The 25524-nt window shown below is 52.9% G+C and overlaps 10 protein-coding genes and 1 non-coding gene across 11 annotated transcripts in view; 6 read left to right on the forward strand and 5 right to left on the reverse strand.

Moving 5' to 3' along the window:
• The window catches only part of GLOTRDRAFT_47223 (SAICAR synthase-like protein), a gene marked incomplete at both ends in the record, with an annotated part of 2749 nt that extends 2447 nt beyond the window's left edge, over nt 1-302 (forward strand). The window contains one exon of the mRNA XM_007870971.1: nt 192-302. Coding sequence (XP_007869162.1) covers nt 192-302 — 111 coding nt within the window. The remainder of the gene's footprint in view (nt 1-191) is intronic.
• A 330-nt stretch (nt 303-632) lies between these two features.
• GLOTRDRAFT_132468 (uncharacterized protein) lies at nt 633-5490 on the reverse strand (the record flags this gene model as incomplete). Its single annotated transcript, XM_007871357.1, has 17 exons — nt 633-676; nt 734-833; nt 887-943; nt 999-1211; nt 1259-1340; nt 1395-1819; nt 1872-2080; nt 2128-2559; nt 2614-2686; nt 2741-2877; nt 2929-3044; nt 3092-3276; nt 3328-3730; nt 3783-4327; nt 4384-4771; nt 4822-5317; nt 5367-5490. 17 exons carry the CDS (start codon nt 5488-5490, stop codon nt 633-635), a joined length of 4029 nt encoding a protein of 1342 aa, XP_007869548.1.
• Nucleotides 5491-5707: 217 nt separating this feature from the next.
• Nucleotides 5708-5789, forward strand: GLOTRDRAFT_t106. The gene has a single exon. It is a non-coding gene; the product is annotated as a tRNA-Ile (tRNA).
• A 1526-nt stretch (nt 5790-7315) lies between these two features.
• On the reverse strand, nt 7316-7973 carry GLOTRDRAFT_101286 (uncharacterized protein). The gene is made up of 3 exons (XM_007871315.1): nt 7737-7973; nt 7496-7678; nt 7316-7436 (listed from the first exon to the last, which is right to left on the reverse strand). Exons 2-3 carry the CDS (start codon nt 7622-7624, stop codon nt 7323-7325), a joined length of 243 nt encoding a protein of 80 aa, XP_007869506.1. The 5' UTR covers nt 7625-7678; nt 7737-7973; the 3' UTR covers nt 7316-7322.
• An 832-nt stretch (nt 7974-8805) lies between these two features.
• GLOTRDRAFT_107837 (uncharacterized protein) lies at nt 8806-10468 on the forward strand (the record flags this gene model as incomplete). Its single annotated transcript, XM_007871316.1, has 12 exons — nt 8806-8841; nt 8966-9020; nt 9074-9124; nt 9182-9328; nt 9393-9475; nt 9529-9573; nt 9633-9686; nt 9738-9797; nt 9857-10014; nt 10073-10093; nt 10165-10369; nt 10433-10468. The coding sequence occupies 12 exons, from the start codon at nt 8806-8808 to the stop codon at nt 10466-10468; spliced, it is 951 nt and encodes a 316-aa protein (XP_007869507.1).
• A 1728-nt stretch (nt 10469-12196) lies between these two features.
• On the reverse strand, nt 12197-13632 carry GLOTRDRAFT_65225 (uncharacterized protein; the record flags this gene model as incomplete). Its single annotated transcript, XM_007871317.1, has 2 exons — nt 12197-13138; nt 13194-13632. The coding sequence occupies 2 exons, from the start codon at nt 13630-13632 to the stop codon at nt 12198-12200; spliced, it is 1380 nt and encodes a 459-aa protein (XP_007869508.1).
• Nucleotides 13633-15087: 1455 nt separating this feature from the next.
• On the forward strand, nt 15088-16344 carry GLOTRDRAFT_132471 (uncharacterized protein; the record flags this gene model as incomplete). Its single annotated transcript, XM_007871318.1, has 3 exons — nt 15088-15241; nt 15299-15778; nt 15830-16344. 3 exons carry the CDS (start codon nt 15088-15090, stop codon nt 16342-16344), a joined length of 1149 nt encoding a protein of 382 aa, XP_007869509.1.
• A 419-nt stretch (nt 16345-16763) lies between these two features.
• Nucleotides 16764-17338, reverse strand: GLOTRDRAFT_80641 (uncharacterized protein). The gene is made up of 4 exons (XM_007871319.1): nt 17293-17338; nt 17144-17235; nt 16996-17090; nt 16764-16942 (listed from the first exon to the last, which is right to left on the reverse strand). The coding sequence occupies exons 1-4, from the start codon at nt 17293-17295 to the stop codon at nt 16908-16910; spliced, it is 225 nt and encodes a 74-aa protein (XP_007869510.1). The 5' UTR covers nt 17296-17338; the 3' UTR covers nt 16764-16907.
• Nucleotides 17339-17500: 162 nt separating this feature from the next.
• On the forward strand, nt 17501-19678 carry GLOTRDRAFT_140706 (NMD3-domain-containing protein). The gene is made up of 6 exons (XM_007871320.1): nt 17501-17617; nt 17676-17730; nt 17785-17816; nt 17874-18079; nt 18130-18428; nt 18486-19678. The coding sequence occupies exons 1-6, from the start codon at nt 17566-17568 to the stop codon at nt 19516-19518; spliced, it is 1677 nt and encodes a 558-aa protein (XP_007869511.1). The 5' UTR covers nt 17501-17565; the 3' UTR covers nt 19519-19678.
• Nucleotides 19679-19897: 219 nt separating this feature from the next.
• GLOTRDRAFT_140707 (uncharacterized protein) lies at nt 19898-23023 on the forward strand. The gene is made up of 9 exons (XM_007871321.1): nt 19898-20173; nt 20221-20446; nt 20621-21008; nt 21074-21222; nt 21657-21871; nt 21919-22187; nt 22273-22339; nt 22403-22537; nt 22598-23023. The coding sequence occupies exons 1-9, from the start codon at nt 19970-19972 to the stop codon at nt 22823-22825; spliced, it is 1881 nt and encodes a 626-aa protein (XP_007869512.1). The 5' UTR covers nt 19898-19969; the 3' UTR covers nt 22826-23023.
• A 52-nt stretch (nt 23024-23075) lies between these two features.
• On the reverse strand, nt 23076-24530 carry GLOTRDRAFT_65234 (uncharacterized protein). Its single transcript, XM_007871322.1, has 3 exons — nt 24070-24530; nt 23813-24018; nt 23076-23761 (listed from the first exon to the last, which is right to left on the reverse strand). Exons 1-3 carry the CDS (start codon nt 24466-24468, stop codon nt 23278-23280), a joined length of 1089 nt encoding a protein of 362 aa, XP_007869513.1. The 5' UTR covers nt 24469-24530; the 3' UTR covers nt 23076-23277.
• Between the last annotated feature and the right edge of the window lie 994 nt (nt 24531-25524).

Raw genomic sequence — 25524 nt, forward strand, 5'->3', positions numbered from 1 at the left:
GGGGATTGCGTGCTACTGACCAGGCGAATGAAGAACTCGATACCATATACTACTTGGGTATAATCGATATCTTGACGCCTTACAGTACACTGAAGAAGTTGGAACACTTCTGGAAAGGGCTACAGAGCGATCGAGTAAGTGTCTCAGCTCTATCCAACTCACCAGGTTTTAACGCTGCCCATAATTAACAGCATAAGATTAGTCCAGTACCACCTGCGGAGTACGCGGAGCGGTTCTATGCCTTCATGAAAGCTATCATGCCCGGAGGGGGAGGAGGTGAGAAGTTCAAGGCGGAAACGTAGATGCAACTTCGCTTCTTGACATTTCGTTCGTTCATGGATACCATGGTATCATCGGAGGATCTTTTCTTATCGCATCGGACTAAGTGCATTCGGCATCGTGTATCTTAACTCATCTCCATTACAATCGGCTTCATCTATTGCTTTCGTGGGCTAATTTCTCTTGCCCCTACCACACTCCTTGAATATCATCTCGACTTCGTCCAGTATAATCCTCACGCTCCTTACAGACTCTTTCTCGTGTACTCGGTGGCTCTCCTATTATCCCTATAGATTATTTTCGTATGTTGATACAGGTGCTGATACAATGTGTACAAATCTCTGGCACGATCCTCACTCCGAATCAGGGTCCTCAGTTTGTGCCTTCCTCCTACCAGCTAATGGCTCGACAGGTGAGCACCAATGTCTCCTCTGCGTTGGGTGAATCAACTTACTTCGCCTTGTGGCACGCTTCTTTGCTGCGGCCTTCTTCTTCTCGGCCCGTTTCTCGAGGAGGTGATCTTCCTCTCCTTGCCGCTTGTGCTCTTCAAGTATCTGGGGATGAGGTTCGTTACAGGATTACCCCTAGGTAAAGAACCTAGACGCACTCTCTCGAACTCATCCAGTTCGGAATCAGGCTTGTTCGCCGATTTATTCGAGCGGGCCTACGCAATATAGGACCATAAGTGATTGCGATAGCAAATCAAGAACAGCACTCACCTTGGTGAGGATCTCTGTGAAGTACGCGAAAACAGTCTCTTCGTGGAGCTTATCTCGATAGAACTGCAGGCCCTCAATAAGTTTCTTGACAGATCGCTCCGACTTGAAGGGAAGCAGGGAGAGACAGAAGGCGATATCTCGCCATTGTCGCGGTTCTTCCGACAAGCGGAACCGCTGACACAGTTTCTCGACGATATTTTCGGCTTGTTTTTCCTGGCTCATCGTCAAGATACGTACGTCTCTAGGGACTGGCAACCTACCTTCTCAATGAAGGAGAATATGTATCTCATCGTGCTTTGGAAGACTTCCTCATCCACGGCGTGCTCACCGACCGACAAATGGCTGATAACTATAAGCAGCATCAGCTTAGAGCAAGCGTGTATAAGAAGAACTAACGTGCCATCTGGTAAGTTATTATAGATAGCGTTGTCTTTCGTCGACAACTCTGTGAAGAAGAGCCTCGCGAGATCGGCGATCCTTTGCTCTGGGTCTTCCAGGCATTTCGCCATTTCACCCAGCTGACCCTTCACTTTGATCATACCGTTCAGGATGAGATGGGTCAAGACCATCAAAGTATTCTTCTTCACAACCAGGTCTCCGTCGGACAGTCCTTTGTACAGCTCATTGGTGTTCTCGTCGATGACCGTGCTAAAGCATACGGCAACGTCTCCCAGAGCAATGACAGTATTGCTACGAATGTTCGGGTCTTTGGATGTTTCGAGTATCTTGAACAGTAACCGATGGTGTTGGTCACAGAATTGTGAGCTGACACACAAGAACTTGCTGAAAGCCAACGTCGCAGCAGCCCGCAAAGTTTGATTCTGGAGAACCAGATATGTGAGTATCTGCGGGAGGCATGAGGAAAATCGTTACCTTGAACTTATGAGGACTACCACAGATGTGCACAATCATGGGGCCATAGACAGCCAATAGTGACTTGGGCCCATATAGTAGCTCAGTCTCCCTGACAGCCGCTATCCTGTCACCTATCTCGTCCTCCGCGTTCCCTGCTACCTGGTCGAGCTCCTCGCCGCCCTTCGAAGACCGTGCGGGACTGCTAAGGCCAGCGGCGAGTTTCTCCGCTGCAAACTATCAGCTGTCAGTCCCAGGAGCATTCCCGCTGTCTCACCTGCGTGCTTCTCGTCTTTCTGTCTCTTCCACTCCCTCTCGACGAGCTCAAGGTAGACAATATGTTTGATCGCGACGTGCCCGACGACAAATAGAAGTTGGCTCAAGACGAACGCCTCTCCCACGTCTTTGGCCTCTTCACTAGCCTCATCACCGGCATTGTCATTTGGCCGGTCTTGTTCCATAGCGTCTGGATCCGCTTGACCGGGGGCCGTGCTTTTCTTTGGAGCGCCAAATGCTCTACGCGTCAAGTTCTTGACAAGATCATTGCAAAGGACGTCGGGGTGCTCGCCCAGAGCATAGATCGTATTAATCGCCTGCTCTGCGAGGCCAAACCAGTCCTTCGATCGGCATGGATATTCAACAGTCTCCTGCAGCCTGCGAAAGACCGGATGATCCATGGGCATCCTTAGCGTCTTGTCCAGAAGGGAGCCTGCAATACGGATATTATTTACGAAGAGATCATCGCCGTTATCAATATACGCACCTTTGATCTTCTTTGCGCTGCCGTTAAGCCTCTGAAGCGCGACGCAAGTGTATCTTGCCAGTGTTAAATCTGCCTGGAAATGTCTCACTCGACAAGGGGTAAAGAGGCGGCAGAGTTGAGTACGTACCTTTCCCAGGTTCCCCAGGCCTACTCTGAGCATCGTATCAACGTGGTCGGTGACCACGCTTCTTCTGGCTAGTGCCAGCATTCCCAGGATGATGATGGCTCCCCTCCTTTGCTGCTTGGGCAGAGGTCGATCGGAACCTTCCGGGAACATTTGTTACAGGCAAGTTGACAGGGACAGAAGATACTCACTGTAGACCTGCCATAATTTGGCTATGACGTCCGTATGAATCTGGTCGTCATCCATCATAGTCCGCATCATCTCTTCAAGGCTGGTTAGCTCTGCCAGGGTAGCACCGTACGTGAGCCTGCGCAGATGATTAGCCTGCTACAAGTGAGGCAATGCTGAACGCACTCAATCATGTTCTTCGCGATACGATTGACTTGTTGCTTCGGCTCCATGTCGGGCAGGGGATCGAAGTAAAGGCTCTTGTAGCATTCCAACAGCCGCGAACGCACGCCTTTCAGTTCCTTACCATCCTCGGACGTCGAACTATTGTCTTTGGACCAGATGAGGTGCAACATCTTCTTGATGCCCTCCTGGAAAACGCATCGTGAGTAACAAATAGTCCTTGCCGCCCTGCTGCTTACCTCGGCGCCGTCTAATTGGTACTCGTGCGCCACTCGGAAAAATTCGATGACTTCCAATACCTCAAGTTTGTTGGTCGAGCCGAGCAGCTTTCCGAGGATCTCCATCGCGCTTTCTAGATGCCGAATAAAGTTCAAGGCTTCGGCATAGTATTTCTTCCTCAAGCGTAGATGAAGTAGTTGACTGCTCTCCAGTGCGGCCAGAGCAGCTTGTTCGTTCGTCAGAGCGGTCATGTCCAGCTCCGATTTGCGAGGCTCTTTCTTCTTGGGTTTGCTCTTCTTTGTATCTGAGTCGTCGACGCCGTCCTCGGCCTCCCCTTCCGCCATGCTGGCATCTTCTTCGCTCTCCTCGTCTTCCTCTTCCTCCTCGTCTACATCCATGGAGTCCTCAGTGTGACCGCCGGACCTGAGAGAAACGTAAGTGAACGTTGTTGCGTGGGTGAGTATATGTAGCCTACTTTCTCCTCTTCTTCCGAGTCCCGCCATCTTTTTCTTCGTTCTTGTCACCTTCCTCATCTTCCTCAGCCTTCTGGCCCTCTTCGGTGTCCTCGGTACCTTCTCTCTCTACCACGTTCCCCATCTTGCCTTCGACTTTCTGCAGCTCCTCACAAACGGCCTTGTACCTTCCTTCCCACTCCTCCAAGCCTAGCAGTCCCCCATGCATGAGCCCATAGGGATGGGTCAATATCAGTTTAACCAGGAGAGCGATGGCGTTCTTCCTGACACCCGAGGCCTTGTCTTCCAGGGCACCCACAGCTGCACGAGTGATTGCCAGACGCTGCTTCGGAAATTTGACGGGGAGATCACAGAGCTTAGCTAGTACTGCGAAGACCTTGGTTCGCACGTAGGAGGACAGATCAAGCGTTCTGTCGAGGAGCAGATCGTACAGTCCGTGAATCTGTTTCTGAGCCTGGTTAGCGTCCGTAGAGAGATCTTCGGAAGCGGTCAGTTCCCGTATTAGGCAGCCTATAATCTCCACCATTGCCATGCGCATAGGATATGACTATGATAGATATGTGTTAGCTTAGCAATTCCGGCATATACGCATGCCCTACGTACCTCCGAGTCTAAATGTGCGAGTAGTAAGCTGATTTGCTTCAGTACAGCCCTTGGAGCTAACTCGGCAAAGCGAATCAAGAACCGCGAAAACGCTCTTGGGCCTTTCGTGTCTTGGCCACTGAAGTTCTTGGCCGCAATTTCGCGCAATATCTCATCGCCTAACTGGGCGTGGTCGAACTCCTTGGCCAAGACCGTGAGGCACTCAGCCATCGGTTCGGACAGGTGTTCGTAGTATTGTAGACATTGCATGATGCTGATCTGTGCGCCGAGGCCATGCCCATGATGCTTGACAGCCAAACAAATGACCTTGTAGACGCCTAGCCTGATAGTCTGGTCCTTCATGTAGGATTCGCTCTCCGCGATATGGTATGCAGGCCGTGTAATGCAACTACGATCCGGACTGAGCATAGGAACCACTCAAGCTGAACTGTCACGCACCCGATGAAAGTGTCCCTCTCAGCCGTCGTTGTCCATATTCGTTGCGTCTTCAGCCGTAAGACTTTGCTAAGTAGCCCAAGAGTATGCGGTATTTGATCCACCCATGTCCAGGCGGCAGTCTTCTGTTTGGCCATAGCACGCGATGTCCCCGCCTTCCCACCTCTTCCTCTACGAGCTCTCGTTGGCACCGGCGCCGGTGCATCTTCCTCGCCCTCCGTTGCCTTCACTTTCTCCGCGGCCGTCACGAACCATTGCAGCAAGAACGCGAACATCTCGAGTGGTGGCTTGTGAGCCATATATGTGTGTTGATCCTCGTGATCGACGTCGTGCAGCGTTGAATCGACTTGAGCGGCAAGACCGGAAGAGATGGAGTCGAGCAGCTTGCTCATCATCGGTCCTTGCAAGGCGTCCGCATACTTCAAGAGACTGCAGTATACGTCAAAAACTTCTCCATTACAAATAACGTCTGAAGAGTCCGCTATGGCCTCGACGGCGCCTATACGAAAGACTTAGCCTCTATAGGACGGCAGCCTGAGGCTACGCACCTTCAACCAACCCAGTCACTTCGCCAGCGTCCATCGAGCGAATATCACGTTCGTTTGGCAGAACATACGTCTCCAGGTCTTGCAGCGCCTGTAATTGGTCTTGTAAGTTGAATCCGTCAGCCATAGTGAATGCCAGACAATCGAGAGAACGCGATCCAAGTTGAAGGCGCACGACAGCGCCACTAGCGCGTCGGTGTCACGTGCCTTTTAGATTTATTATTTAAAATTTATTTATTTCTGGGTATAAATATTATAGTAAGTTAGCAAAGGAATAGTAATCAAATGGTTAGTATTATTGTTTAGTTAAGGGATATTTATGCTTTACTTAAGCATTTCAGTACGGCCGACTAGCTCAGTTGGTTTAGAGCGTGGTGCTAATATTTCGTTACGCCAAGGTCGTCGGTTCGACCCCGGCGTTGGCCATTTTTTTTAATTTCTTCAATTATGTAGGTTTAAGTTCGAAGGTCGTCGGTTCGCGTCCGACCTGAGGATACCATTCTCCTATGCTCCTCGCTCTTGATCAACTTGCCACCTGGCGCTTTTTTTTTGTGCATGCGGGTTGGTCTGCAAACGATCCCTGGCAGAATCAGACAGGTGTCCTGACGATAGAGCCTGGTCGAGTGATGGTGGGGTCCATATCGACTTACGACCGTGCTCTACTAGTCAGCTTACCCGTGCTGCCTGTAGACAGGATTGCTCGCCTATCCATAGGATATTGACGGGGGTTGTATCTAGCCTATACCCGTGCTACTTGGCGGCTTATGACCATGCGACAGGCCCTTGGTGAGGAGCTGCGGCTAGGGCGCTCTCAGGCCCCGCTAGGAGTTTGTCGTACGCCAAGGCGAGAGTAGCCCGCCTCGACGGTCAACAACGCACCACCGGATTACCGTTAAGGCTGGCAAGGCGCAATCCCGCTTGTTTAGCTCCCCCCGACGACTGAATGGCTCATAGCATCAGAGGCCAGAAAGCCGCAACTCGAATATTGCTCCTCGCCGCCGTCTTCGCGGAAGTCGTGGCACTTTACCTTTGATGCTGATGCAGTTGACCCGATAGACATGGGAGCTCCCCATCTGGTCCCGGCCGGTGACTGCGAGCGCTGGTAAGCCGTGGTAAGTACTTGTTGATGGAAGATATAGTCTCTGATGAACGTGGTATTCACACCGCTGTCCTTACTAGATGCGGCTTCAAACTAGGTCGCCGGATGCAGGGGGAAGCAAGTCCCCGTCAATCAATTGATATCGAGAAGCCCTACATGCGGAGTATATTGATTGACTGTTCTGTTCCTCCCCGGACGCGGTACCTCTGCTGTTCTACATCAACTAGCTCTAGCACGAGTACTTCCGAATCAGCCAATCATCTCACCTAACTTCAAACACGTACTACGCCTCGGTCACGATACTCGGAAATACTCGCATCACCGGTAGGTGACCCCCTTCCGGTTTTGATCGAACATCCTGATCTTTACGAATGAGCGGCCGGCGGAAAGCAGGTGAAGAACCGGCCCCTTGAGATACGGGAAGGGATAACTGGAGGTGTGTCGAACACTCCCCGTTGACATGCGGCTCTCCGTCTCCCCCGACTTGCGCTTGTTTGATGGCGATCGCAGTCAAACTACCCAGTATGTGTTTTCTCTACGTCCCGGTTGACTACTCTAGCATGAGAACGATTACTATTGCTCGGTTGATCTCATTATACGTTGACCACAAGAGGCAATTAAACAGCCTATCTTTGGACTATCCTCTGTTTCTCATATCAGACACTCCGTGTGTTCCCGCCCGGGGTTCACACATCTCATGGCGAGTAGCTGCTGAGAAATCACCGGGTGAGTGTTCCTCCCGCCACGGTTGACCTTGTGGTCCTTGACAGGACTCAACTCGCGATCCGCTCGACCGCCTCCGCCCTTCTGAATTCATCATATACTCTACTACTGGCTCAAGCGTTTGGACACAGGAATAATCACAGATACCAGCCCCTTGTCCCTGTTATACGCTCACCGGTCAAGGCAACAGGAATACTATCTGTGAACTTGTCATTCATTGGGTGTATCAGAGATGTTGCCCGCTTCCCCGAGTGAGTGCGTCTCGTGGCGTCAACTGCTGATACCCCACAGTCTCTAAGATCTTCCCAAGGCTGATGTGCGGGGTTTGACTGCTGATGCCGTCCAATTGTTTTCGTGCGATGGATAATTCTGGCCCACCGCGAATTGACCGATACGCCACATCTGTGTACCACTTCAAGTGATCAGGTACGGTCAGCATGGCTAGTTCAATGGTTAGGAGGAGACCCGCGTAAATATCCGCAATTTTTTTATGGTATGGGCGCACTAGGCTCTCTCTCCTCTAAGTCCTCTTAGACATTTAAGCTAAGTAGGTGTGGTCATGGGCTGCTGTTGCTACCCCATCGCGTATGGGGTAGCTGGTAAAGCGCCCTCAAACGCCGGTGGTCCCTATTATTATCTGCGACATGTCGCGTGCTTCATTGCGACTACCCGATATCTCTGCCTGTCAATCTCACGCAAAGCAGTGTAACCTAGACACTCCGGCCCCGAATTCCGTCCAGTGCACATACTCCTGTCCATAAGATAGTAGATTCAGAGTCCCAATTGGCAACGCATTGCATCATCGACATCGGGTCCATGATCAGTAACCGCAGACTGGGCGACTTGTATCCGACGGCTGCCTCTCGTTCCGCACATAAATTGGGCTGCATTGTACCCCAGCCGCCATTACATGTCCTTTTGTAAGGCTCATACAACAGACACATAACCCTCTATGTACTTGTATTTTGATGAACGTCAGCAAGGTCGTATCCTGGCGGTGGAGGCACCCAGCGAAATGGGACGATGGAACGGTTGCTAATCTTGAAGAAGGGGCCTGTCCGATCTTGATCTGGAGAAGCACCCCCTACCGCGGACCCGCGACTCACAGCGCTGCGCCACGCGCGATGGCAGACTGATTGACAACCTCCCGCTGACCGCAGTCTGTATCGATAGGTCGTTTCCAAAGTCGTTCTCTTGGTCTCTTGTGAGTCTTGTCCAGGTTGCCTGTTGCTTTTCCGTCCTTTTAACCCTTTCATCAACGCACATCAGGGAGACGGCCCAGGATGGCCCATATGGAAACGCCCAGTGCATCTTTTACCACTGCGCTTCAATTCCTTCCGGCGGAAAAACTTGGAAGAACCAAATTTGAGCATCCAGCCGTTAGGCGCTGTGGATCAATTTGACAGCTCGCTCGATCACGAAGAAAGGTCCGCATGGATGATCAGAACGCTTTAACGTCACGACTCTGCCCCGACGACCACTTTAATCCACCTAGTTCCCTGTTTCCAGCTTCCACCTTGCCCCCTTGAGCTGGAGACTTATAGGGAGGTCACCAGGCGTTATTGAGCGTTTGCCTTGTCCTTTCGCCCACTCCATTCCATCTTCGTAGTTCCAGTCGAGATGGCTCCATTACCCGGTGTTCCCGCCGATATCCAAGTGACGTGAGTATTCGCGTTTACTTCCTGCAGTCAGCAATGCTGAATACGCTTCCAGTGAGGGGCCCCTTGTAAGTATTACAGGTACCAGTGGGTAGTAAGATACCGACATAATCTGTCCTCAGCTCCTGGGATACCTGTTCGCGTATCTGCTACAGGGAATGCTGATGCTGCAAGTCTGTGAGTGTGGCCGTACACTTTCGCCTGAGTGTACCAAGTCCGACCGCTTCTAGTCCTGTATACGTTGAACTATCCCAATGATCGAATGTCAATAAAGGTCACAGGTGCGCGTCGGTGCGGTATCTACAGACTCGACACCCACTGACCCTCGCGCCGAACAGTGTGGTCTGTCCTAACGCTGGAGACGATAGCGACGGCCTTCGCGACCAATTCGGCATGGGATGGTCTAGTGAAGGGCTGGGGAGACTTGGACACCCTCCTCCATCCATCGTGGTCCTTCTCAATCTCGCCTGCAATCTGCGGCTTCAGTGAGTGCTCGTCTGGTTCACCATCTCGTCCGAAAGCTGCAACTGACATGATCTCGTACCACAGTCGCCGGCGCAGTGCAGATTTTCTTCTCGACGCGGATGTCGGTCTTCTCGAAGTCGCGCATCCTGCCTGGCTTGACGAGTCTAGTACGCTAATTATCTTCGCAGACCCGCGATGGATAACTCAATTTACGCTGTAGATCGCCATTACAGCTTTCGTGATGTCGTTGATCACTACAATCAAGGTATGGATGGGTACACTACCCACAAATTATTACGTCGGCTTGGACTTACACTGCGTCAGCTATTCCTTATGCCAGACCTGACTCACCTCAGTGAGGTCACTGTCGTTGCATCGGTAAGCACTCTCAATACTAGTATTTTCGTGCCCTCTCACCATCCGTCGTAGATATGGCTGGCAGGAAATGCGTTTTGCGACTTATTGATCGCTGTCAGCATGGTGATCCTGGTACGTCGGATGTTTTCTAGCCCGCCTGGATTCTTTTTCACTCATTCACTTTACAATAGCTGAGACGAGCGAGCAAGCAGTCGAGCTTCAAGCACACCAGCTCGCTCCTGTACCGGTTGATGAGGCTGTCCATCGAGAGTGGATCGACGACGGCTCTGACCTCCATTCTCCATCTCATCCTGTTCCTTTCGGTTCATAACAACGGTCATTTCCTTTTGTAAGTTTTCCCCTATCGTGTTGCCATTTTCCGCGATTCTTATTTGTCGCCACCACAGGATGTACATGACTGCAAAATTGTAAGACCTCTTCTCCTCGCCTTGTCCTCTCTTCAGCGCCTCCTCACCTTGCATGTTCGGTGCCCTCGCAGATACTCCAACACGCTCGTTGCCAACCTGAACGCACGCCGCCAGATCCGCTCGAACCATGGCACTGGCTGGAACGAAGAGGCGAGCTCCTCCGGCGCCGCGTCCAGACACAACCTATCCCAGATGGGTCGCCACACGAACACAGTGCCCGCTGTCTACATCTCGACAACCCAGCAGGTGGACTTCGACAACGGGGTCACTACCACGGTGCGTCTTCCCTGCCCCTCCCTCTCTTATCGCGCGGTACACTGACTGGATCGTTCCTTGCAGGAGCTGCAAAAGATCTCGCAGACCAAGGATTTATGATGACTTGGCTGGTTTCCCTCGGGTGCTCTGTACATATACATACGGCTATTGCTAGGGTAATGTTCGGCGCGATGGGTTCGCTGGCAGGTGGTGGTCTATCGGATGTTTATACCTTACGATGTACATTGTGCTTGTGCTTGTGTTTATGATAATTGGAGGACATGACTTGGATTGCTTGCTCTCGCTCAAAATGAAAGATGTAGAACCCTGAACACGGGTTTTGGAACCTCGGGAGCCGCTCCACCTCTTCGCTTCGGTTTCTACTTCGCCTTGTTCCTCGGACAAACAACCCTGTCGCTAAAGTACTGCGCGTCCGTCCCTTGGAGCCCGTTGCCCTTCCAAAGAGAAGGTTCACTGAGGGTACTGGTGGCGACATACGTTTTGCTATGTAAGCACATGGCCCCCGATCGGCTCTCTTGCAGAGTGAAGCGGTTCAAACATACTATTGCAAATGGAGTCCAGCATCCCGGTGCCTGCCTGGGGGGGTCTTCCTGGGTCGTCGCGCTGTCAGTGCGTCCCTTCGCACGAGCCCAGACCTTGGTGGCTGGCTGCCACACAAGCCGCTGAGGCCGTCCAGCCGTGCAGGAACAAAAGAGGCTGCAACATGATTGTTCCAGTCGTACTAAGTAGGTGGTAGTCCGCGGCGTTGCTTTCCTCCATCCCCCACCGCGTCGCTTGCGCTCAGATTCTCCAGGACCCTCAAGAGCGGAAATCTGGCCGCGGAAGATCTGCGAAGATTGGTTGGAAGTGTGGCAGTGCAGTTATCCGTCTTTGGAAATGCAGGTTGTTTTTCTGGAGCCCTCAACGTCGACGACTAGCTTCGATAGCCAGTCCAGAGCGATGAGAAATACCGTCCATTCCTCTGAGTTTGAACGAATTTGAAGTGATGGTGCTCCAGAGCAAAAATTTGTAATTTGTGTTTGCTGAGTCAGAGAGGTCCATGACTACAGTCTGACGTATGTCGGGTCGGGCCTGCATGCCTGGACGCCTTCAAAGCTTCAGGTCTCCTCAGGTTGTCCTCTTTCTCGCATCGTTTGCACGACCAATGAGACTCGAGTCCGACCTTGGTTTGAGGCTCGGACATTCATGATCAGTCGGATACCGGGGTAACACCTGTCAAGCGGTTTGGTTCCGTTGACGTACTGGGTCCATGCGGAACAGCCTCTGGCTGAAGGGGCTTTAATTTCACGGGCGTGATTCCGACGGTCAAAAATGTTAGGAGAAAATATACGGACGATGGCGCATCCACGACATCCGTTGGAGGCGCTTCCAGTGGATACCGAGGTGCGCGCCCGCGGCCAATATGTGCCTTACCCTGACGCCAGTACTACATCTGAACACAACAGAAACCGAACATACGATAGGCTGTACAGGCAGCTGAAGACCATCCTGCATGCTGGACATTTCCGCCAATGAGGAGATAGGAAGCACGCACAGCCATCTGACGGCGTTATGCGCCTCAGGTATGTTTGTCGCCTGAGGATGTGGCGGCGAGCATAATGTAGTGGTATACATACATGTCGCTTCTTATGCAGTGGAAATTCTACTGCCAGAATGAATATGCGACAGTGCGTCTCACAGTCTGCATCCCGTAGCGCAAGCCGTGGAACAACAAAAACGGCAGTAGTCTGGATCAGCGCCACCTGATGAGGGTGCCAAGGCACCTCAGCTGGCGACGATGCTGTGTGTAGCTTTGCAGCACTGTACATTCACGAGGAAGGTTGACTCATTAATTATATTTTTCTTCGTCCATGTCATCAAACAGCCAATGCGTCTCGATCTCCTCTCGTTCTGCTTCCGTCTCAGCTGAGGCCAATGCATCCTTTTTCATCTGCCTTGTGAGTCCGATGGTCTTCTCGTACTGTTCGGTTGGCACCCAGCCCTCCGGCCCGAAGCCGACCAAGTATCGGATCCCCTGCAGAGTCTCGTCCGCTTCTCGCTGGATTTCATCCAGCTTCATCGTCTCGCGCACATCTTCGGTATCGAAGGCGATTGGACACGGTGTTTCTCCTCCGGAAAGTGTCTGCCAGTGCTCCGTAGCATTTATCAGTGCAACTTTGAGCCCGAGAGTCTCGCCTTCCCATGGATCACTGGCGCACGAGAAGAGGCGGCGGCGGAGCATGCCCACGGGGTCTGTCAGTGCCGCATAATGGAGTTCGTTGAACTCCTCTGTGTTATTCACGTAGTGGTAATGGACGAGGCGGCGGAAGTAAAGTTCCTTCGCTCTTCTCCGATCCGATTCGTTCAAGTCCTCAAAATTCTCCGGTAGCGACGGCGTGGTCATAAAATGCGATGCAAGGTCGCCGTAGTTCTGCAGACGTTCGGGTACACCAGCAAGGAGAAACAGAGGCAGAACCGACGCATGCTGCCACTCTAACAGGCCCACGATTCGCCAATTGTGCCCGGCCGATCTTGAGACAATGATATTACTTTGCTGGAGATCGGGATGGCGGATACGGAAATGACAGAGGGCTGGATCTCTTGGGATAAGTGACGGTGCGATGAGGAGATAGCGTTTCAGGTTCTCAATATGATCGGACCGTAGCTGCTCCTGATACTTGTACGCAGCCCTCCTCATAGGCTGGAACGGCAGCAGCGGTTGACGGAATTGTTCAAGATAAGCTACCTCTTTGCAGGCCCCCCGGACGAGCGCTGCCTCGGGGTTTTCGTCTATAGTCATTGGTAAACTCCAGGGAGGACCCGAAAAAGGCAGAGACCGACGTACATGGTCCCCGGTCTATGCCAAGCTGCGATCTCCTGCCATACCACAAAGGCACTCTTGTATCCGGACCAACGCAGAAACGACCGTCTTCTAGTGGGATGCCGGGCTTCCCAGCTATCTTCTGCAGGTATCGGGCATAGTACAAGCCTCCGCCGACCGGGAAAACAATAGACATCATCCTCGATTCGACCTGGGCAAGTTCACGCATGACTGAAATGATTTCCTGTTCGTCTAAGTTCAGCCACACGTCACTTAATTTTGTGCCTCGGACGTATTCCATGAAAATATACTCCGTCTCTGACGCGTTATCCGGTGCGGGCGAGTACCCGTATACCTTAGGAATAGGCAGCCCACAGGAACGGAGAAACTCCATAGTCGCCACTTCACTAGCAACGGCTAGCGCTTTGGGGACCGTAACCGGGTACGGAATGCGGGCCACCATCTGGAAACCATCGCGCATTGTGATGAGGAAGATACGGTTAAAACCGCCTTCTCCGAGTTTTACCAGATCGACTATTTCATCAGGACTCCGGTGGACTGACTCGGCTGCGAGTCGACGCAACCCGTTGACATTGAAGATACGTCTCCGCTCTGAGAGTCGCAGAGCTTCGTTGATGCTGAACGGGTTACAAGTTAGCGTGTATTCTGGACATAGATGGGATAGAGCAGCATCTAGGAATACTTACAGCCATCGCCCTGACGTGTAGTCAAAAATCTCGTTGTGACCAAAAGAATTCCGCACAGTAGACAGGGCGCGTCGAGGCCGCCTGTGAGTCGGACTGGTCGTCGAATACGATAACGAAGGACTTAACGAACGTAGTAAGGAGTGAGGTCGGCGCAGAAATGATGAAATGGGATCTGCAAGGGAATTGAAGGCGAGCCTTGCGCTCTCAAGGCAAAGCATGTGCATGCCGCTTAATACGAGGAACGGCGGGCGGAGTACTGGCTCTTATTGCTGTTACTAGTAATATTGACCGCTCGACTTATCATTACAGCCGCTTGCATGCCATATAGACTTGTTACCGTCCAGAAGTGGCAGGGGGTTGAATTTTGCCCGTGTACTTTACCAGTCCAGTTGGTGGACGCTCACAAGATTTGAATGACTAGGTCTGGATAATACCATGAGGCTAGTGAATTAACTTGAGCAGTAAACACTGACATTGAAATGAATCTCCACCCTGCGCATCAGTCAAAATATTAATGGCGGGTTAGTAGACCGCCGATAGGCGGATGTCCGAGCACTGGCGGCTGGACAAACGAGTGTTGCCCTGGCACTGGTGTACGAGATATCTGTCTCGCCCGGTGATATAGCCTGTATATGGGCGCTACAGGCTACGAACGCGGGTATTCTGAACAGCTGAAGACACCTTTAGCTTACCGCCGGTTGCCTGCGAGTGACGTTCCGCTGGTGAGGAAGTGGCAAAGCACAGCCACCCGCGGCATTTCACGCCACATTTGCAATTGTAATTGTCCAAGTATTCGTCTCCGAATGCGAGGTAAACTGGTACTTGAAGCACCTAAGGCTACTGTACACATTACCACAACTTTCCTGTCGCATCCCAGGAGATTATCACACCTTTACAAGGTGTATGCTATTCTTCGGATTTGCGTGTCGACGTTGTTTTCAGTTCTGACACAACACCAGTAGTAGCTCTGCATCAGCGGCGCCTGATGAAAGATGTCAAATCGACCTCAGCTGGCGATGATGCTGTGTTCGGGTTTACAAGTACGTACGCTCAAAGGGGAGTTGGCTGATGCAGGTCTCACGGGCAAGCCAACTTTATACAAAGAAATGATATATGGTTGAGATGCCTACGTGCGTCGTTGGGTCCCCTCTCGTTCTTTTTCTTCTTCGCTTGGCCTCTGGCTTCTTTTATCCTTTGATAGTGGCTGGACCATGTCAAGCAGTGTATTACTAACGATCGACGATACGAATCCTGACCTGCATTATTCGCCTGGGTGGTTCACTGCGGGTAATGCGACCACGGAGTACAATGGCACGACACATGGGACAGTGACATTTGGATCCACGATGACCTTCACCTTCGTAGGTAGGTCTACCGCTCCAGATTGTTTTCTGCTTTGACTTTGACTTGACTGGGGCGTAGGGTCAGCCATCACGGTATACGGCACAGTAGGCCCGACAAAGTCGACCAGCTCCTACAATCTCGATGACCTGCCTGCCTATGTCCACTCCGCCCCAGAGCCACCGTCTCCTGTGTACAGACAGGTGTTCTACCAATCCCCGGTGTTGCCATTCGGGGAACATATGCTCATTATGCAGAAGACCACGCGGGATAATAGCTACCTATGGCTCGATTTTCTGGAATACAACGCGACTGAGCCATCCGCACCGAGTACTACGAGTGCTCCAGCTACCGTGCTCCCTTCCTCGACTTCCATAACTGCTACACCCGTGACAACCGTGTCCACTGGTGTCAGCCGCGGTGCCAGAGCCGGTGCGGTAGCAGCTGCAGTCATCGCCGCCGTCGCAGTGGTTGTTACGCTCCTGCTGTGCCTCGTCATGGCTCGGCGCAGAAAGCGGGGCCGTACCGCTGCAGGACCCAAGCCCGATATGCTTAGCTCAGGTAATTCTCCCCACCACCGTCGCTTTCGCCGCTTATCTGAAATTTTTCTAGCGGATGAAGAGAAGGCTCCTTATCCTCTTCAACTCCCGGGCCCAGGTACAGGTTTATGGAACGGCGTTCCGATCATACGGGCGCCGCGACCACCGCAGCGGCCGAGCGGCTTTCCCAGTGTACTGCCGTTAGCGCTGTCTCAACAGTCGCCTGGCGTAAGACGAACGTCGTTCACCGCCGGTCGCGATCGTCCGTTACCCGACCCGCCTCGCAACGCGGTACAGGGAGATGCTTCCGCGAGGCTTGCGCCAGCACGGTCTTTGCCTATTCGCCCTCACTCGTCAGGAAGGCAGCTAGTTGTTGCTAATGGCGCAGCTACGCCTAGTACTGTTCGCAGTTCTCGAAACTCGCAGGTGTCGCAGGTCAGTCTGCCGAACCCGCATCAAGGTGAAGAGTGCCCTTCGTATGAGGCATCGCAGATTGGGTCCTCACTGTATGACGGCGGAAGCTTGCGCCTGGCAGGGGGACCTCCAGCGGAGGGTGTTGACGAAAAGAGTAGAGAAAGGCTGCAGTGATCAGGCAGGCATCGACGTAGTCCGGGGTGACGGTTGACATTCATTCTTTGGTACTTGGGGCATGGACTGTGGTATCTATTGAGACGCCATCTTTACGAGCGTGTATTGGTGGGTGTGTTGTAGAGTATATTCATTAGTAATAGTATACAAATGTACAACAATTACCATGGTGTATGGGCCGATCAGAAGTGAGGAGGATGGGGGGACAGACATACTCATGACATCTTTGCGTGGAGGTAGGAAGCCATGCAATCGGCTAGCAACCACATTGACGAGCCTCGCTATGAGACACCAACACTCCTAGACTTGATAATGCGCCTCCCAAATCAGACTCGGGGGAGGGGCAACTGATTTACAACGAGTCGATATATCCCTCAAAGAACCTTCAGTAGGTTGCGAAGCCACCACAAGTAGAATGAACGCAGACAAAACTCAAGGTCATCGCTGACGCACCAAATGCAATTGCAAACCATCTAATGGACATCTCCTGCTAATACCGCCGCATTTGGTCAATTAACGTACAAGTGGTCGGTTAATGTACACAAGAACCCGGAAGATAAAGATCAATAGTTTTGCCTGTCTTTCGACCGCTCCATAGCTGTAACATATCGTTAGATTTGGGACCTGGAGGCAAGGACTATCACCACGCACGGTTATAATGCAGGAGCTTTTCAATCAAGTCGACGTGGGTCAGGACCATCCGCCGGCAGCAATATCGCTTTAACTGAAGCTCATCCAGCGCATCACTAGCGCGAAACATTTTAAAATACATTCCAGGAGGAAGAACGGAGCTACTCACCCTTCACTAACATCCTTCGACAACAAATCCAGGTACGCGTTCCACTTGTCTCCGATGACCTTTCCGCACGAGAAACAACGGACTGGAATGATCTGACAGGCAAATCACTCAGGGCAGCAAGCCTAAGAACGTCTGAGGGCAGCACACACCATTTCGAAGAAGCAAAGAAGCGCAGGAGATGTACCGTAAACCGAAAGCAAAGGATTCGGAAAAGTTGAATGCCGACGCCACAGCTTGACCGGAAGCTGACGCACGTGATCTGCTGACTAACGCGATTAATTTTGACTTTCGCGAGGCAGGCTGATAGTCATCGCGGCAGCGAATGCTTTGAAATATATAGCTTGACTCTCTGCACCCGTCTGTAATACTAACCGTCGTCCAAGGCTGGACGGAAGAGCGTGAACGACTGCGACGACATAGCGATGGAATTTGTGCCCGCCCCAGCCGTGCACAGAGTCTTGTGTGCTGATTGCGGTGAGCAGTAATCCTCGGCTAGATCTACAATCTGAGAGGCTGAATGAGAGGCATCTAGGTACCCCGATTGTCCCTAATTCTGCCAATTTATGTGTAGCATGTCTGCGTAACTCGTGCGTTTTTAATGGTATCTGAATGTCCTTAAAGTTGATCGGGTCCTGATGTAGAGTTGACATTACGGAGGGCATCCCAAAACAAGGTACGTATCGTGCTATTTGATTGTCCTGTCGCTCGTGCTGATGTGTGCTGTCCGAAGCGGCACTGACGTTCTGTCGAAATTGTGAACGGTTCTTGACGCCTCCGACGGCGTGGACAATCGCCGAACCTGAATCGCAGGAGCTTCTCGCGATATGCTTAAAGCGTTTGAAGGGACTGAACAAGGTCCGGTTAACAGAGGCTCACTTTATTTGGACGGAACCGCATTCGAAGAGACTGAGGGTATCCCTGACGATTCAGAAGGAGGTACGTTCATTTGTCTCTCTCTGGGACAATAATTCAAGTCGTCATTGTAGGTCCTGACTGCCACAATACTTGAGCAAGTCTTCGAGATTGAATACCTTGTGCAGTACACGCAATGTCCGGATTGCTCCAGACAAGCTGCGAAGAATACTTGGAAGGCCGTCGTCCAAGTACGACAGAAAGTGCCCCATAAACGAACTTTCTTGTTCCTGGAACAGCTGATTCTCAAGCATGGTGCTCAAAAGGACACGATCTCCGTGAAAGAAGTAAAAGACGGCTTGGATTTCTTCTACAGTCAGCGGAGTCATGCCATTAAGATGGTGGAGTTCCTGAGTAGCGTAGTCCCCGTAAGGTGCGTAGCGACTGCAGATTAATGTGTAAGGGGCTGCTAACGTGGAACGGTGTATAGGTCAAAATCATCCGAGCAGCTGTTGTCAGCAGATACGCACTCGAATACGGCGAACTACAAGTATACGTACTCCGTGGAGATTATGCCGATATGCAAAGACGATTTAGTATGTATACCGCAGAAGCTAGCACGGCAACTAGGAAACATCAATCCCCTGACGATCTGCAGTCGGGTTGGTAATACCATCCACCTTCTTGACGTCTCTACATTGCAGCAAGCCGAACTCTCTGCCCCCACATACTGGCGCACTCCCTTTGACTCGCTGGCAACTGTGACAGACCTCGTAGAGTTTACCGTGCTGGACATTGAGCCCTCTGGACCCCGACGGGGCAAGCTCGTCCTTGCCGACGCGCAGGTCGCGATGTCAGGCGCATTCCGTTCCTCGGGCACGCAGGACGACGGCGACGCGCTGATGGACTACGAGAGCTCTTCCTACGCGAACCAGATCTACCATACGCGCACGCACCTTGGCGCGATCCTGCAGCCAGGAGACGCCGTCTTGGGATACCACCTGAGCAATACGAACTTCAACTCGGACGACTACGCGCGCCTGCCGGCGGAGCGTATACCCGACATTTTGCTCGTGAAGAAGGCGTACCCGAACCGACGCAAGAAGTCGCGCCCGCGGAACTGGAAGCTCCGTAGCATTGCCAAGGAGGCGGCGGAGGACACGGACGGGAAGGGCGTCATCGGCCGCATGGGTGGCCGCGATCAGAAGAAGGTCGAGGAGGATTACGAGCTGTTCTTGCGGGAGCTCGAGGAGGACCCCGAGCTGCGCGGCTCGGTGAACCTGTACAAGGCGCCGGATGTCAAGCCTGGCGCCGGTTCGGGTATGGCGGGCGGGAAGACGAGGAAGAAGGCGCAATTTGCGATGGACGTGGATGACGCGCCCGCGCCTGTGCCGGAAGAGACGGAGTCAGTGATGGGCGACGGGGAGGAGGAAGAGGACGAGCCGGATTTCCCGGAGGTCAAGCTAGACGAGCTGCTGGACGAGTTTGACGAGATGACTCTGGAGGATCAGGGACAGTCATAGGGGGATGTTTAGGAGTTATACTTAGATTGTACGATCTTGTTTTGTATCCCAGTAACGTGGCATATTCATATGTTCTCTAGCCCTGACGTCGGTCTTCAGGCAAGTCAGTGGATAGTAATTCAATTTATTTAAATCGTGTTCTTCCCTCTGCAGACAGGAGACAATGTACCGCGGAACAGCATACCCAAAGCTCATGTTCAGCCACAAGCGCCGCTACCCAGATGCCACACATCTGCACGGGTACTCAAGTGCATAATGAAGTCCGTAATTACGTCCGCTCCGAGAGAAGTGTGGCAATACTATGATTCCCACGATTAACTGCTCTCTCGGAACCTCCGCAACGCATATCTCGTGCTTGCGCTTTCTGGTGGTCGCCTGCTTTTGGAATACACGCAGGTTCAAGACTTGATTACGACGGGGGAAGGGTCTCGATAAATACAACTCTCAGTCAATGAACGGACGTGTATCATTCCCTCGTTCGGGGATACTTGTGCTGGGGCCCAATTCTGTCCAGTCACTAGTACCTGCAACTCTCGTGTCTCAAGCTGAATCCCTTCTTGAAAACCACCGCATCTCCGAGGCTGCTGACTTTGCGGAGCAGCAGAGGAAGAAGCTGCAATCGAAGATCTCTCTGGACGATGATGAGGCGAGTTTTGTTCAACGTCCTGATCCACGGGGTCATTGACGCGCCTTGCATGGTAGGTAGAAGAGCTGCGCTACGTGTTCCAGCGCATAGGCCTTCAATGCTTCTCGGAAACGTTGTTTGAAGATGCTGGGCAATACCTGCTTAGTGGAGAGCTCGACCCGCGGATCCTCGTCAGCTACTTCCCTGAGTACAGGGGAGACATGTTCGCGCCGGAGGATTCGATAGACATGTTTGCGGGCGTAGCAGAGCACATTCCGGAAGAGGACACGGTGGTAGACATAAGTGAGTAACTCATCCACCTTGACTTCGTTATCTCTTGCACCCCGCCATCCCATCCCAGCTCTCTAATTCAATGTTAATAATATACTCCTATCTTTGCTGTCCGTCTCTTTCTCTCTACCATGCTTCCCAAAACTCAGGCTTTCTCTTCGCCCGCCCATGTCGGGACTGATGTAGTTGCACAAAACCTAGTCAGGAACTACTCACCGCACCTCAAACCGAACACACGCGAGGCCCGTCCTACCGCCGAACTGCGAGAGATTCTGAAAGATGAGGCGAGGAGAATGCTGCATAACGTGCTTCAGGCATGGCACAGGAAGGCACGGGTGGGAGATAAGGGGCTGGCGGCGATGAGGGAGGTCAGGATGGTTGTGGACACGGCTCTGTTGAAGATCTTGGCTGAGAACGGGGACACGCCTGAGCTGCACAGGATGCTGGATGGCCCGAACGACGTCGACTTGAGCGAGGTGGAGCCCATCCTGATTCAATCGCAACAGTTTAATGTCCTGTGTAAACTGTACCGGCAGCGCGGGGAGGAGGGGAAATTATTGGATGCTTGGGCAAAGTACGTTCACTTTTTGCCAACCGTTCACATTGGGCTCGGGCACCTGACGCGAGACTAACTTACAGATTGGCGGAGGGGGAGTGGACCGACGAGGATCTCCCGGATCCTCTCACCACCATGTTTAACTATTTAAGTGAGAAGCGCGACCGCGCGCTCATCCAACGCTGGGGTGTCTGGTTTACTACCCACGACCCCGAGCGCGGCTTGAAGGCATGTTCCGGATCATGCTACACCTCATTGCCGCAATTAACTTGGTGGGTAAACCGTAGCTTTTGATGTCGAGAGACGCGGGCAAACGAGCAGGGAAGGCGGAAGACGATCTTGTATTGCTACAGCGGCTGCGTCATGCCAGTCCCGTCGCTGCAGCTCAGTACCTCGAACATCTGATCTTACAACGGCGGAGTACGGTGAGTGCAATGGATGTTAGCCGTCGTCATGTTCTAAACGTTGAGCGTATGAAACCGTAAAACTGGATCGGGATGTCCACAGGACCGAGAGCTGCATCAGCAATTGGCGATGACATGTATCGATCAAGTCCTCTCTTGTATGAAGGATGAAGCCGTTGCGAAGTTGTGGCGGGCTAAAGGCGAGTAACACCCACACTACGCACATCACAAACGTCAAATCTAATCTTATCCGCATGTGCAGCTTCGTCTTATGCTTCAAGCTCTTCCACTTCCTCGTCAACCTCTTTTCTATCATATTTTGTCTCGACAACGCCTGACTCGGAGCATAAACGCGTGCGGCTAAAGACCATCCTGTTCCTCCAAGGGTCGGACTTGTATGACCCCGAGCCGATCAAGGAGAGGCTCGCAGAATACGAGAAGACATTGGTGATCGAGCGAGCTATTGTCGAAGGCAAGGTAGGCAGCACCCCCTCCATTCCGCGCTACCCTACTAAAAGATCCAGCTGGGACACCATCGAGAAGCACTGACGATCCTAATGCACACTTTGCACGACTCACGGTCGGCGGAGTCGTATTGTACCCTCGGAGGGGACGTCGTCACTGGCCGGTTAGCATCGTCCATTGGCGAGAAGAATGGCTTGCTGCATTGGTCGTCGCTCTTGACTGGGGGCAAATCGAAGACTCCCGGGGCTATTACGAGACAGCAGAGCGCGGATGAGGAGACGCGGAAGACGTTGTTGGGTATATTGTTGGAGGTGTGTATGAGTGGAGGGTGAGTGTTGTCCCGTCGGCGACTGTATATGGCGACCCTACCCATTTCATCGGGCTGATCGTTGGCGCGCTGTTATCTTTGGCAGGGAGTCGACTTCAGAAAGCACAGCGAGGTTGCTCAATTCCCAAGCGATGAACCTTGATGTCGTAGACGTGAGTCTATTCTAATATGGAACCTTCTTCGGTTCCCAACCCATTATTGCGTCGCATGTGCAGGTGATTTCACTGGTGCCTCCAGATTGGCCACTGCACCTACTATCCTCGTTCCTCTCTCGGTCATTCCGACGCACTCTGCACAGTCTGCACGAAGGCCAGATTGTCAAGAACATCAGTATGGCGCAAAATCTGGAGGTGAGCTCCATTCGGCGCCGTTTACTCCAGCCTCTTCATCAATCTGTCTTTGCCCAACAGGTCTCGGAACGAACGTGGATGGTCATTCGGGAGCAGGGTGCTCTGATCGAAGAGCCGGTCGAGGATGAGGAGGGCGAGGAGGGCGATGGAGAGAAGGAGAAGGTAGCGGAGATCCTGAATGAGAAGTTTGGGCTGCATGAGGATGGGCCGGTGGAGGAGATCCATGTGGACGATGCTAAGGAGGGAGATGGAGGTGACAATAAAGGACTGGATTCGGGGATCAGGTAGCGTGCGGGGTCGTCAGCTCTGCTTTTTGGGCTTGCATTGGTACTCTATGTTACTTGCTAATATCTGGTTTGGCATATGAGATACTAGGGGAAAGGATCTCATGCTTCCCTGCCTCTGAAGATCGCGTCTACTCTAGGCAACAGTTGCAGGTATGTGTATACTCTTGACACCGACCTTGTGATTGCGGGCCAAGCGGTGACCTATACCACCGTTGCATGCATGAAGGGATATTGGAGAGTTTCCGACGTAATCATCCTGAAGAGCGGAGCCCCAAGCCTACGGCCATCCATTCATTACAGTAGAAGGCGTTAAGTAAACGTAGAGATCACATAGGTTAACCTACATATCCGAATAAACGATACAGATCGGTTGGGCACGGGGAATCAGTCTATGGTAAGAGCAAACGAAGGGAATAATCCAAGTGACGAAGGAAAAGGAAACGAACAGGGAAATTACTCTGAATGCCCGTTGGTCTTCAAGCTCTCCGGTACGGGCTCCTCATTTTTGACGACCGCTGCAAAGCTCGGCGCATCCCCCTTACCCGCCGCCGGCGCCTCTGACTCCTCCGTCTTCTCCTTCACCTCCTGAGTCTTGCCCCTGATCGCCGCGAGCGTGCCCTCGACACGCGCGTTGAGGCCCTCCAGCAGCGGCTGCACGCGCTCCTGCACGGTCACCCTCACCTGCGCGACCTTGCTCGCGAGCGGGACGTCCGACTGCGTGAGGATGGCCGAGAGCTGGTGCGCGGTCGCGGCGAGCGCGCCGGTGAGGTCGTGCAGCGTGTGCTGGACGTGCGCGGGGAGGGTCGCCGTGGTGGACTGGATAGCGCGGATTTCGGAGATCATGGTGTCCGAGAGGGCGTGCACCTTGTGCTGCGCGGAGGCGTAGGAGGAGGAGGCGGTCGTGGAGATGGTGTGTGCGGTCGCGGCGGCGCGTTGGCTGGATAACTATGAGTGAAGCGAGACATGGGAGAAGACGCGCAAAACTTACAGGAGTGTGCTTTGGGACTCGAGCTGCTCGAGTTGTTCCTTGGAATAGACGTAGAGGGAGTCGCGCAGGTTGCGGGTGAGGGCGTAGGCGCGCTGGTACTGGTATGTCGGGGACTCGATAGGGTGTTGTGCGGCGGGCGTCTCGGGCACCTGTGCGTGCAGCTTGCTCACGTACAGCTCGAAAAGGTCGACGAGGGGTGCGAAGCGCTAGATGCGCGCGTAAGCACATGTCATGATTCTAAGCAGACTCGGGCGTACCTGGTCAATACCCTGCGCTACACCTGCGACGGGCTTCTTGACGCGGTCATCGATCGTCTTCGTGGCGACGTCGCGCGCCTCGTCGCTCTTCGCCTTCACGTCCTTCACGATGTCCTCCGTCGGCGTCTTAAACGGGTATGGATACCTGCTCTCGACGACGTCGACCGCCTTGTTCGCGTACCCGTCCGCCTTCACGAGGATCGGCGCGAGCCGTGTCTGCAGCGGCTCGCCGATCTTCTGGTAGGCGGTTACGGTGATGCCCTGCGCCGTCGTGTACGGTCTCTGCGTGTACGGGTTCGTCGAGAGCGTCGAGTGCAGCGTCGTCAGCGAGTCGTGCACGAGCGGGATGGCGCCGATGCGGTTGACGATGGACAGCGGTGTCTGCGTTTCTGTGGCCATTGCTGAGCGATAAGAAAATACTGCGCTGCATGGCGGGCAGGAGGAGGAAATATGTACTCGGCGCGTCTGGCATGTGATTTCGGGCGCTGCTTAGACTCGCGCCTCGAGGCTGGCCTTTCCCGCGCGTCAAAACAAGGTTCCGCCGGTTCCGTCACTTACACTCGTTCTTACCGGCGATTATCAGCACTTGGCTTGAATTCGAGTGTCGCCGAGGCACGTCCAGGTGGTCGCTGCGACGCTTTGTCGGGGACGTCGTCGAGGACGTCGGGCGGAAATTGTTGAGCATGGATGTCGTGGGCTCACCGCACTGCGTCATATATAGTGCGGAGCAGCGACGCTGAGCGCTGGAAGGGGTATAGCTTCAGTTCGCCCCAATGCTTGTGAAACAAAGCAACCTCATGCGAGGTCAGTTCTCTATACAGTTTGACGTCAAGCCTATCTTTACGCTGAACAGACTCTATTGCGCAATACACCTTCGCGTTGATTATCTGCTGCATGCCGTTTGATTACAGGAACCTTGCTTGCTGCGAGGTCCGTTATCGTCCATGTCCTGTAGTGCCATCGGCAGAACTAGCGCGGATGCGACGTTTTGTTCGACCAGGGACACAGGTTATCCTTTGTGAGCCTTACTCGGTCCCAAGGTTCGTGCCGGTGATGTTCATCAGATTAGCAATAATTATCGAATATTGTCTTTATCTGCACTCATCCTACTTGCCAAGATTGACGGTCCTGGGAGTCGCGGCTGCAGTGAGATTCAACCGCGTACCGATGCAGCCAGGCATTCGTACGACGCAACCACGGCGGTGAACCACCTTCTCTCTGATGGGCGTTATAGGGTACATACACCCTATTCATCGAGCTCTCCCTTGACCGTGTGATGTGCTTAATGCATTAATGCTCATCTCGCCAGCGGCTGAAGGTGTGGCTATGGCGATAGCGCATTGACACAGGAAGAGGTTCTCTGTCTGGTTGGGTGCCCTTGCGTTCCGGGCTAGGAATCCTGACATTTTGCAGCAGTCTATGGGTACAATCCCAGCCGACTGTCCTTCGTGAACC

The sequence above is a fragment of the Gloeophyllum trabeum genome (assembly GCF_000344685.1).
Source record: "Gloeophyllum trabeum ATCC 11539 unplaced genomic scaffold GLOTRscaffold_00013, whole genome shotgun sequence".
In the NCBI taxonomy this organism is placed as follows: Eukaryota; Fungi; Basidiomycota; class Agaricomycetes; order Gloeophyllales; family Gloeophyllaceae; genus Gloeophyllum; species Gloeophyllum trabeum.

Excerpts from the sequence above, each read along its gene's own strand:
- GLOTRDRAFT_101286 (XM_007871315.1), bottom strand. The coding sequence starts at position 7,624 with ATGCTGACCGTACCTGATCACTTGAAGTGGTACACAGATGTGGCGTAT. Across the intron at positions 7,437-7,495 it reads GTCAAACCCCGCACATCAGC|TCGGGGAAGCGGGCAACATC; the intron begins CTTGGGAAGATC and ends AGACGCACTCAC.
- GLOTRDRAFT_80641 (XM_007871319.1), bottom strand. Across the intron at positions 17,091-17,143 it reads TCGAAGGATGTTAGTGAAGG|TGATGCGCTGGATGAGCTTC; the intron begins GTGAGTAGCTCC and ends GTTTCGCGCTAG. Across the intron at positions 16,943-16,995 it reads AAAGCTCCTGCATTATAACC|CTATGGAGCGGTCGAAAGAC; the intron begins GTGCGTGGTGAT and ends GATATGTTACAG.
- GLOTRDRAFT_140706 (XM_007871320.1), top strand. The coding sequence starts at position 17,566 with ATGGAATTTGTGCCCGCCCCAGCCGTGCACAGAGTCTTGTGTGCTGAT. Across the intron at positions 17,618-17,675 it reads AGTCTTGTGTGCTGATTGCG|GTACCCCGATTGTCCCTAAT; the intron begins GTGAGCAGTAAT and ends AGAGGCATCTAG. Across the intron at positions 18,429-18,485 it reads AGTAGCGTAGTCCCCGTAAG|GTCAAAATCATCCGAGCAGC; the intron begins GTGCGTAGCGAC and ends AACGGTGTATAG.
- GLOTRDRAFT_140707 (XM_007871321.1), top strand. The coding sequence starts at position 19,970 with ATGAACGGACGTGTATCATTCCCTCGTTCGGGGATACTTGTGCTGGGG. Across the intron at positions 20,174-20,220 it reads ACGATGATGAGGCGAGTTTT|GTAGAAGAGCTGCGCTACGT; the intron begins GTTCAACGTCCT and ends CTTGCATGGTAG. Across the intron at positions 22,340-22,402 it reads TGAACCTTGATGTCGTAGAC|GTGATTTCACTGGTGCCTCC; the intron begins GTGAGTCTATTC and ends TCGCATGTGCAG.
- GLOTRDRAFT_65234 (XM_007871322.1), bottom strand. The coding sequence starts at position 24,468 with ATGGCCACAGAAACGCAGACACCGCTGTCCATCGTCAACCGCATCGGC. Across the intron at positions 24,019-24,069 it reads TAGCGCAGGGTATTGACCAG|CGCTTCGCACCCCTCGTCGA; the intron begins GTACGCCCGAGT and ends GCGCGCATCTAG. Across the intron at positions 23,762-23,812 it reads GAGTCCCAAAGCACACTCCT|CCAACGCGCCGCCGCGACCG; the intron begins GTAAGTTTTGCG and ends ATAGTTATCCAG.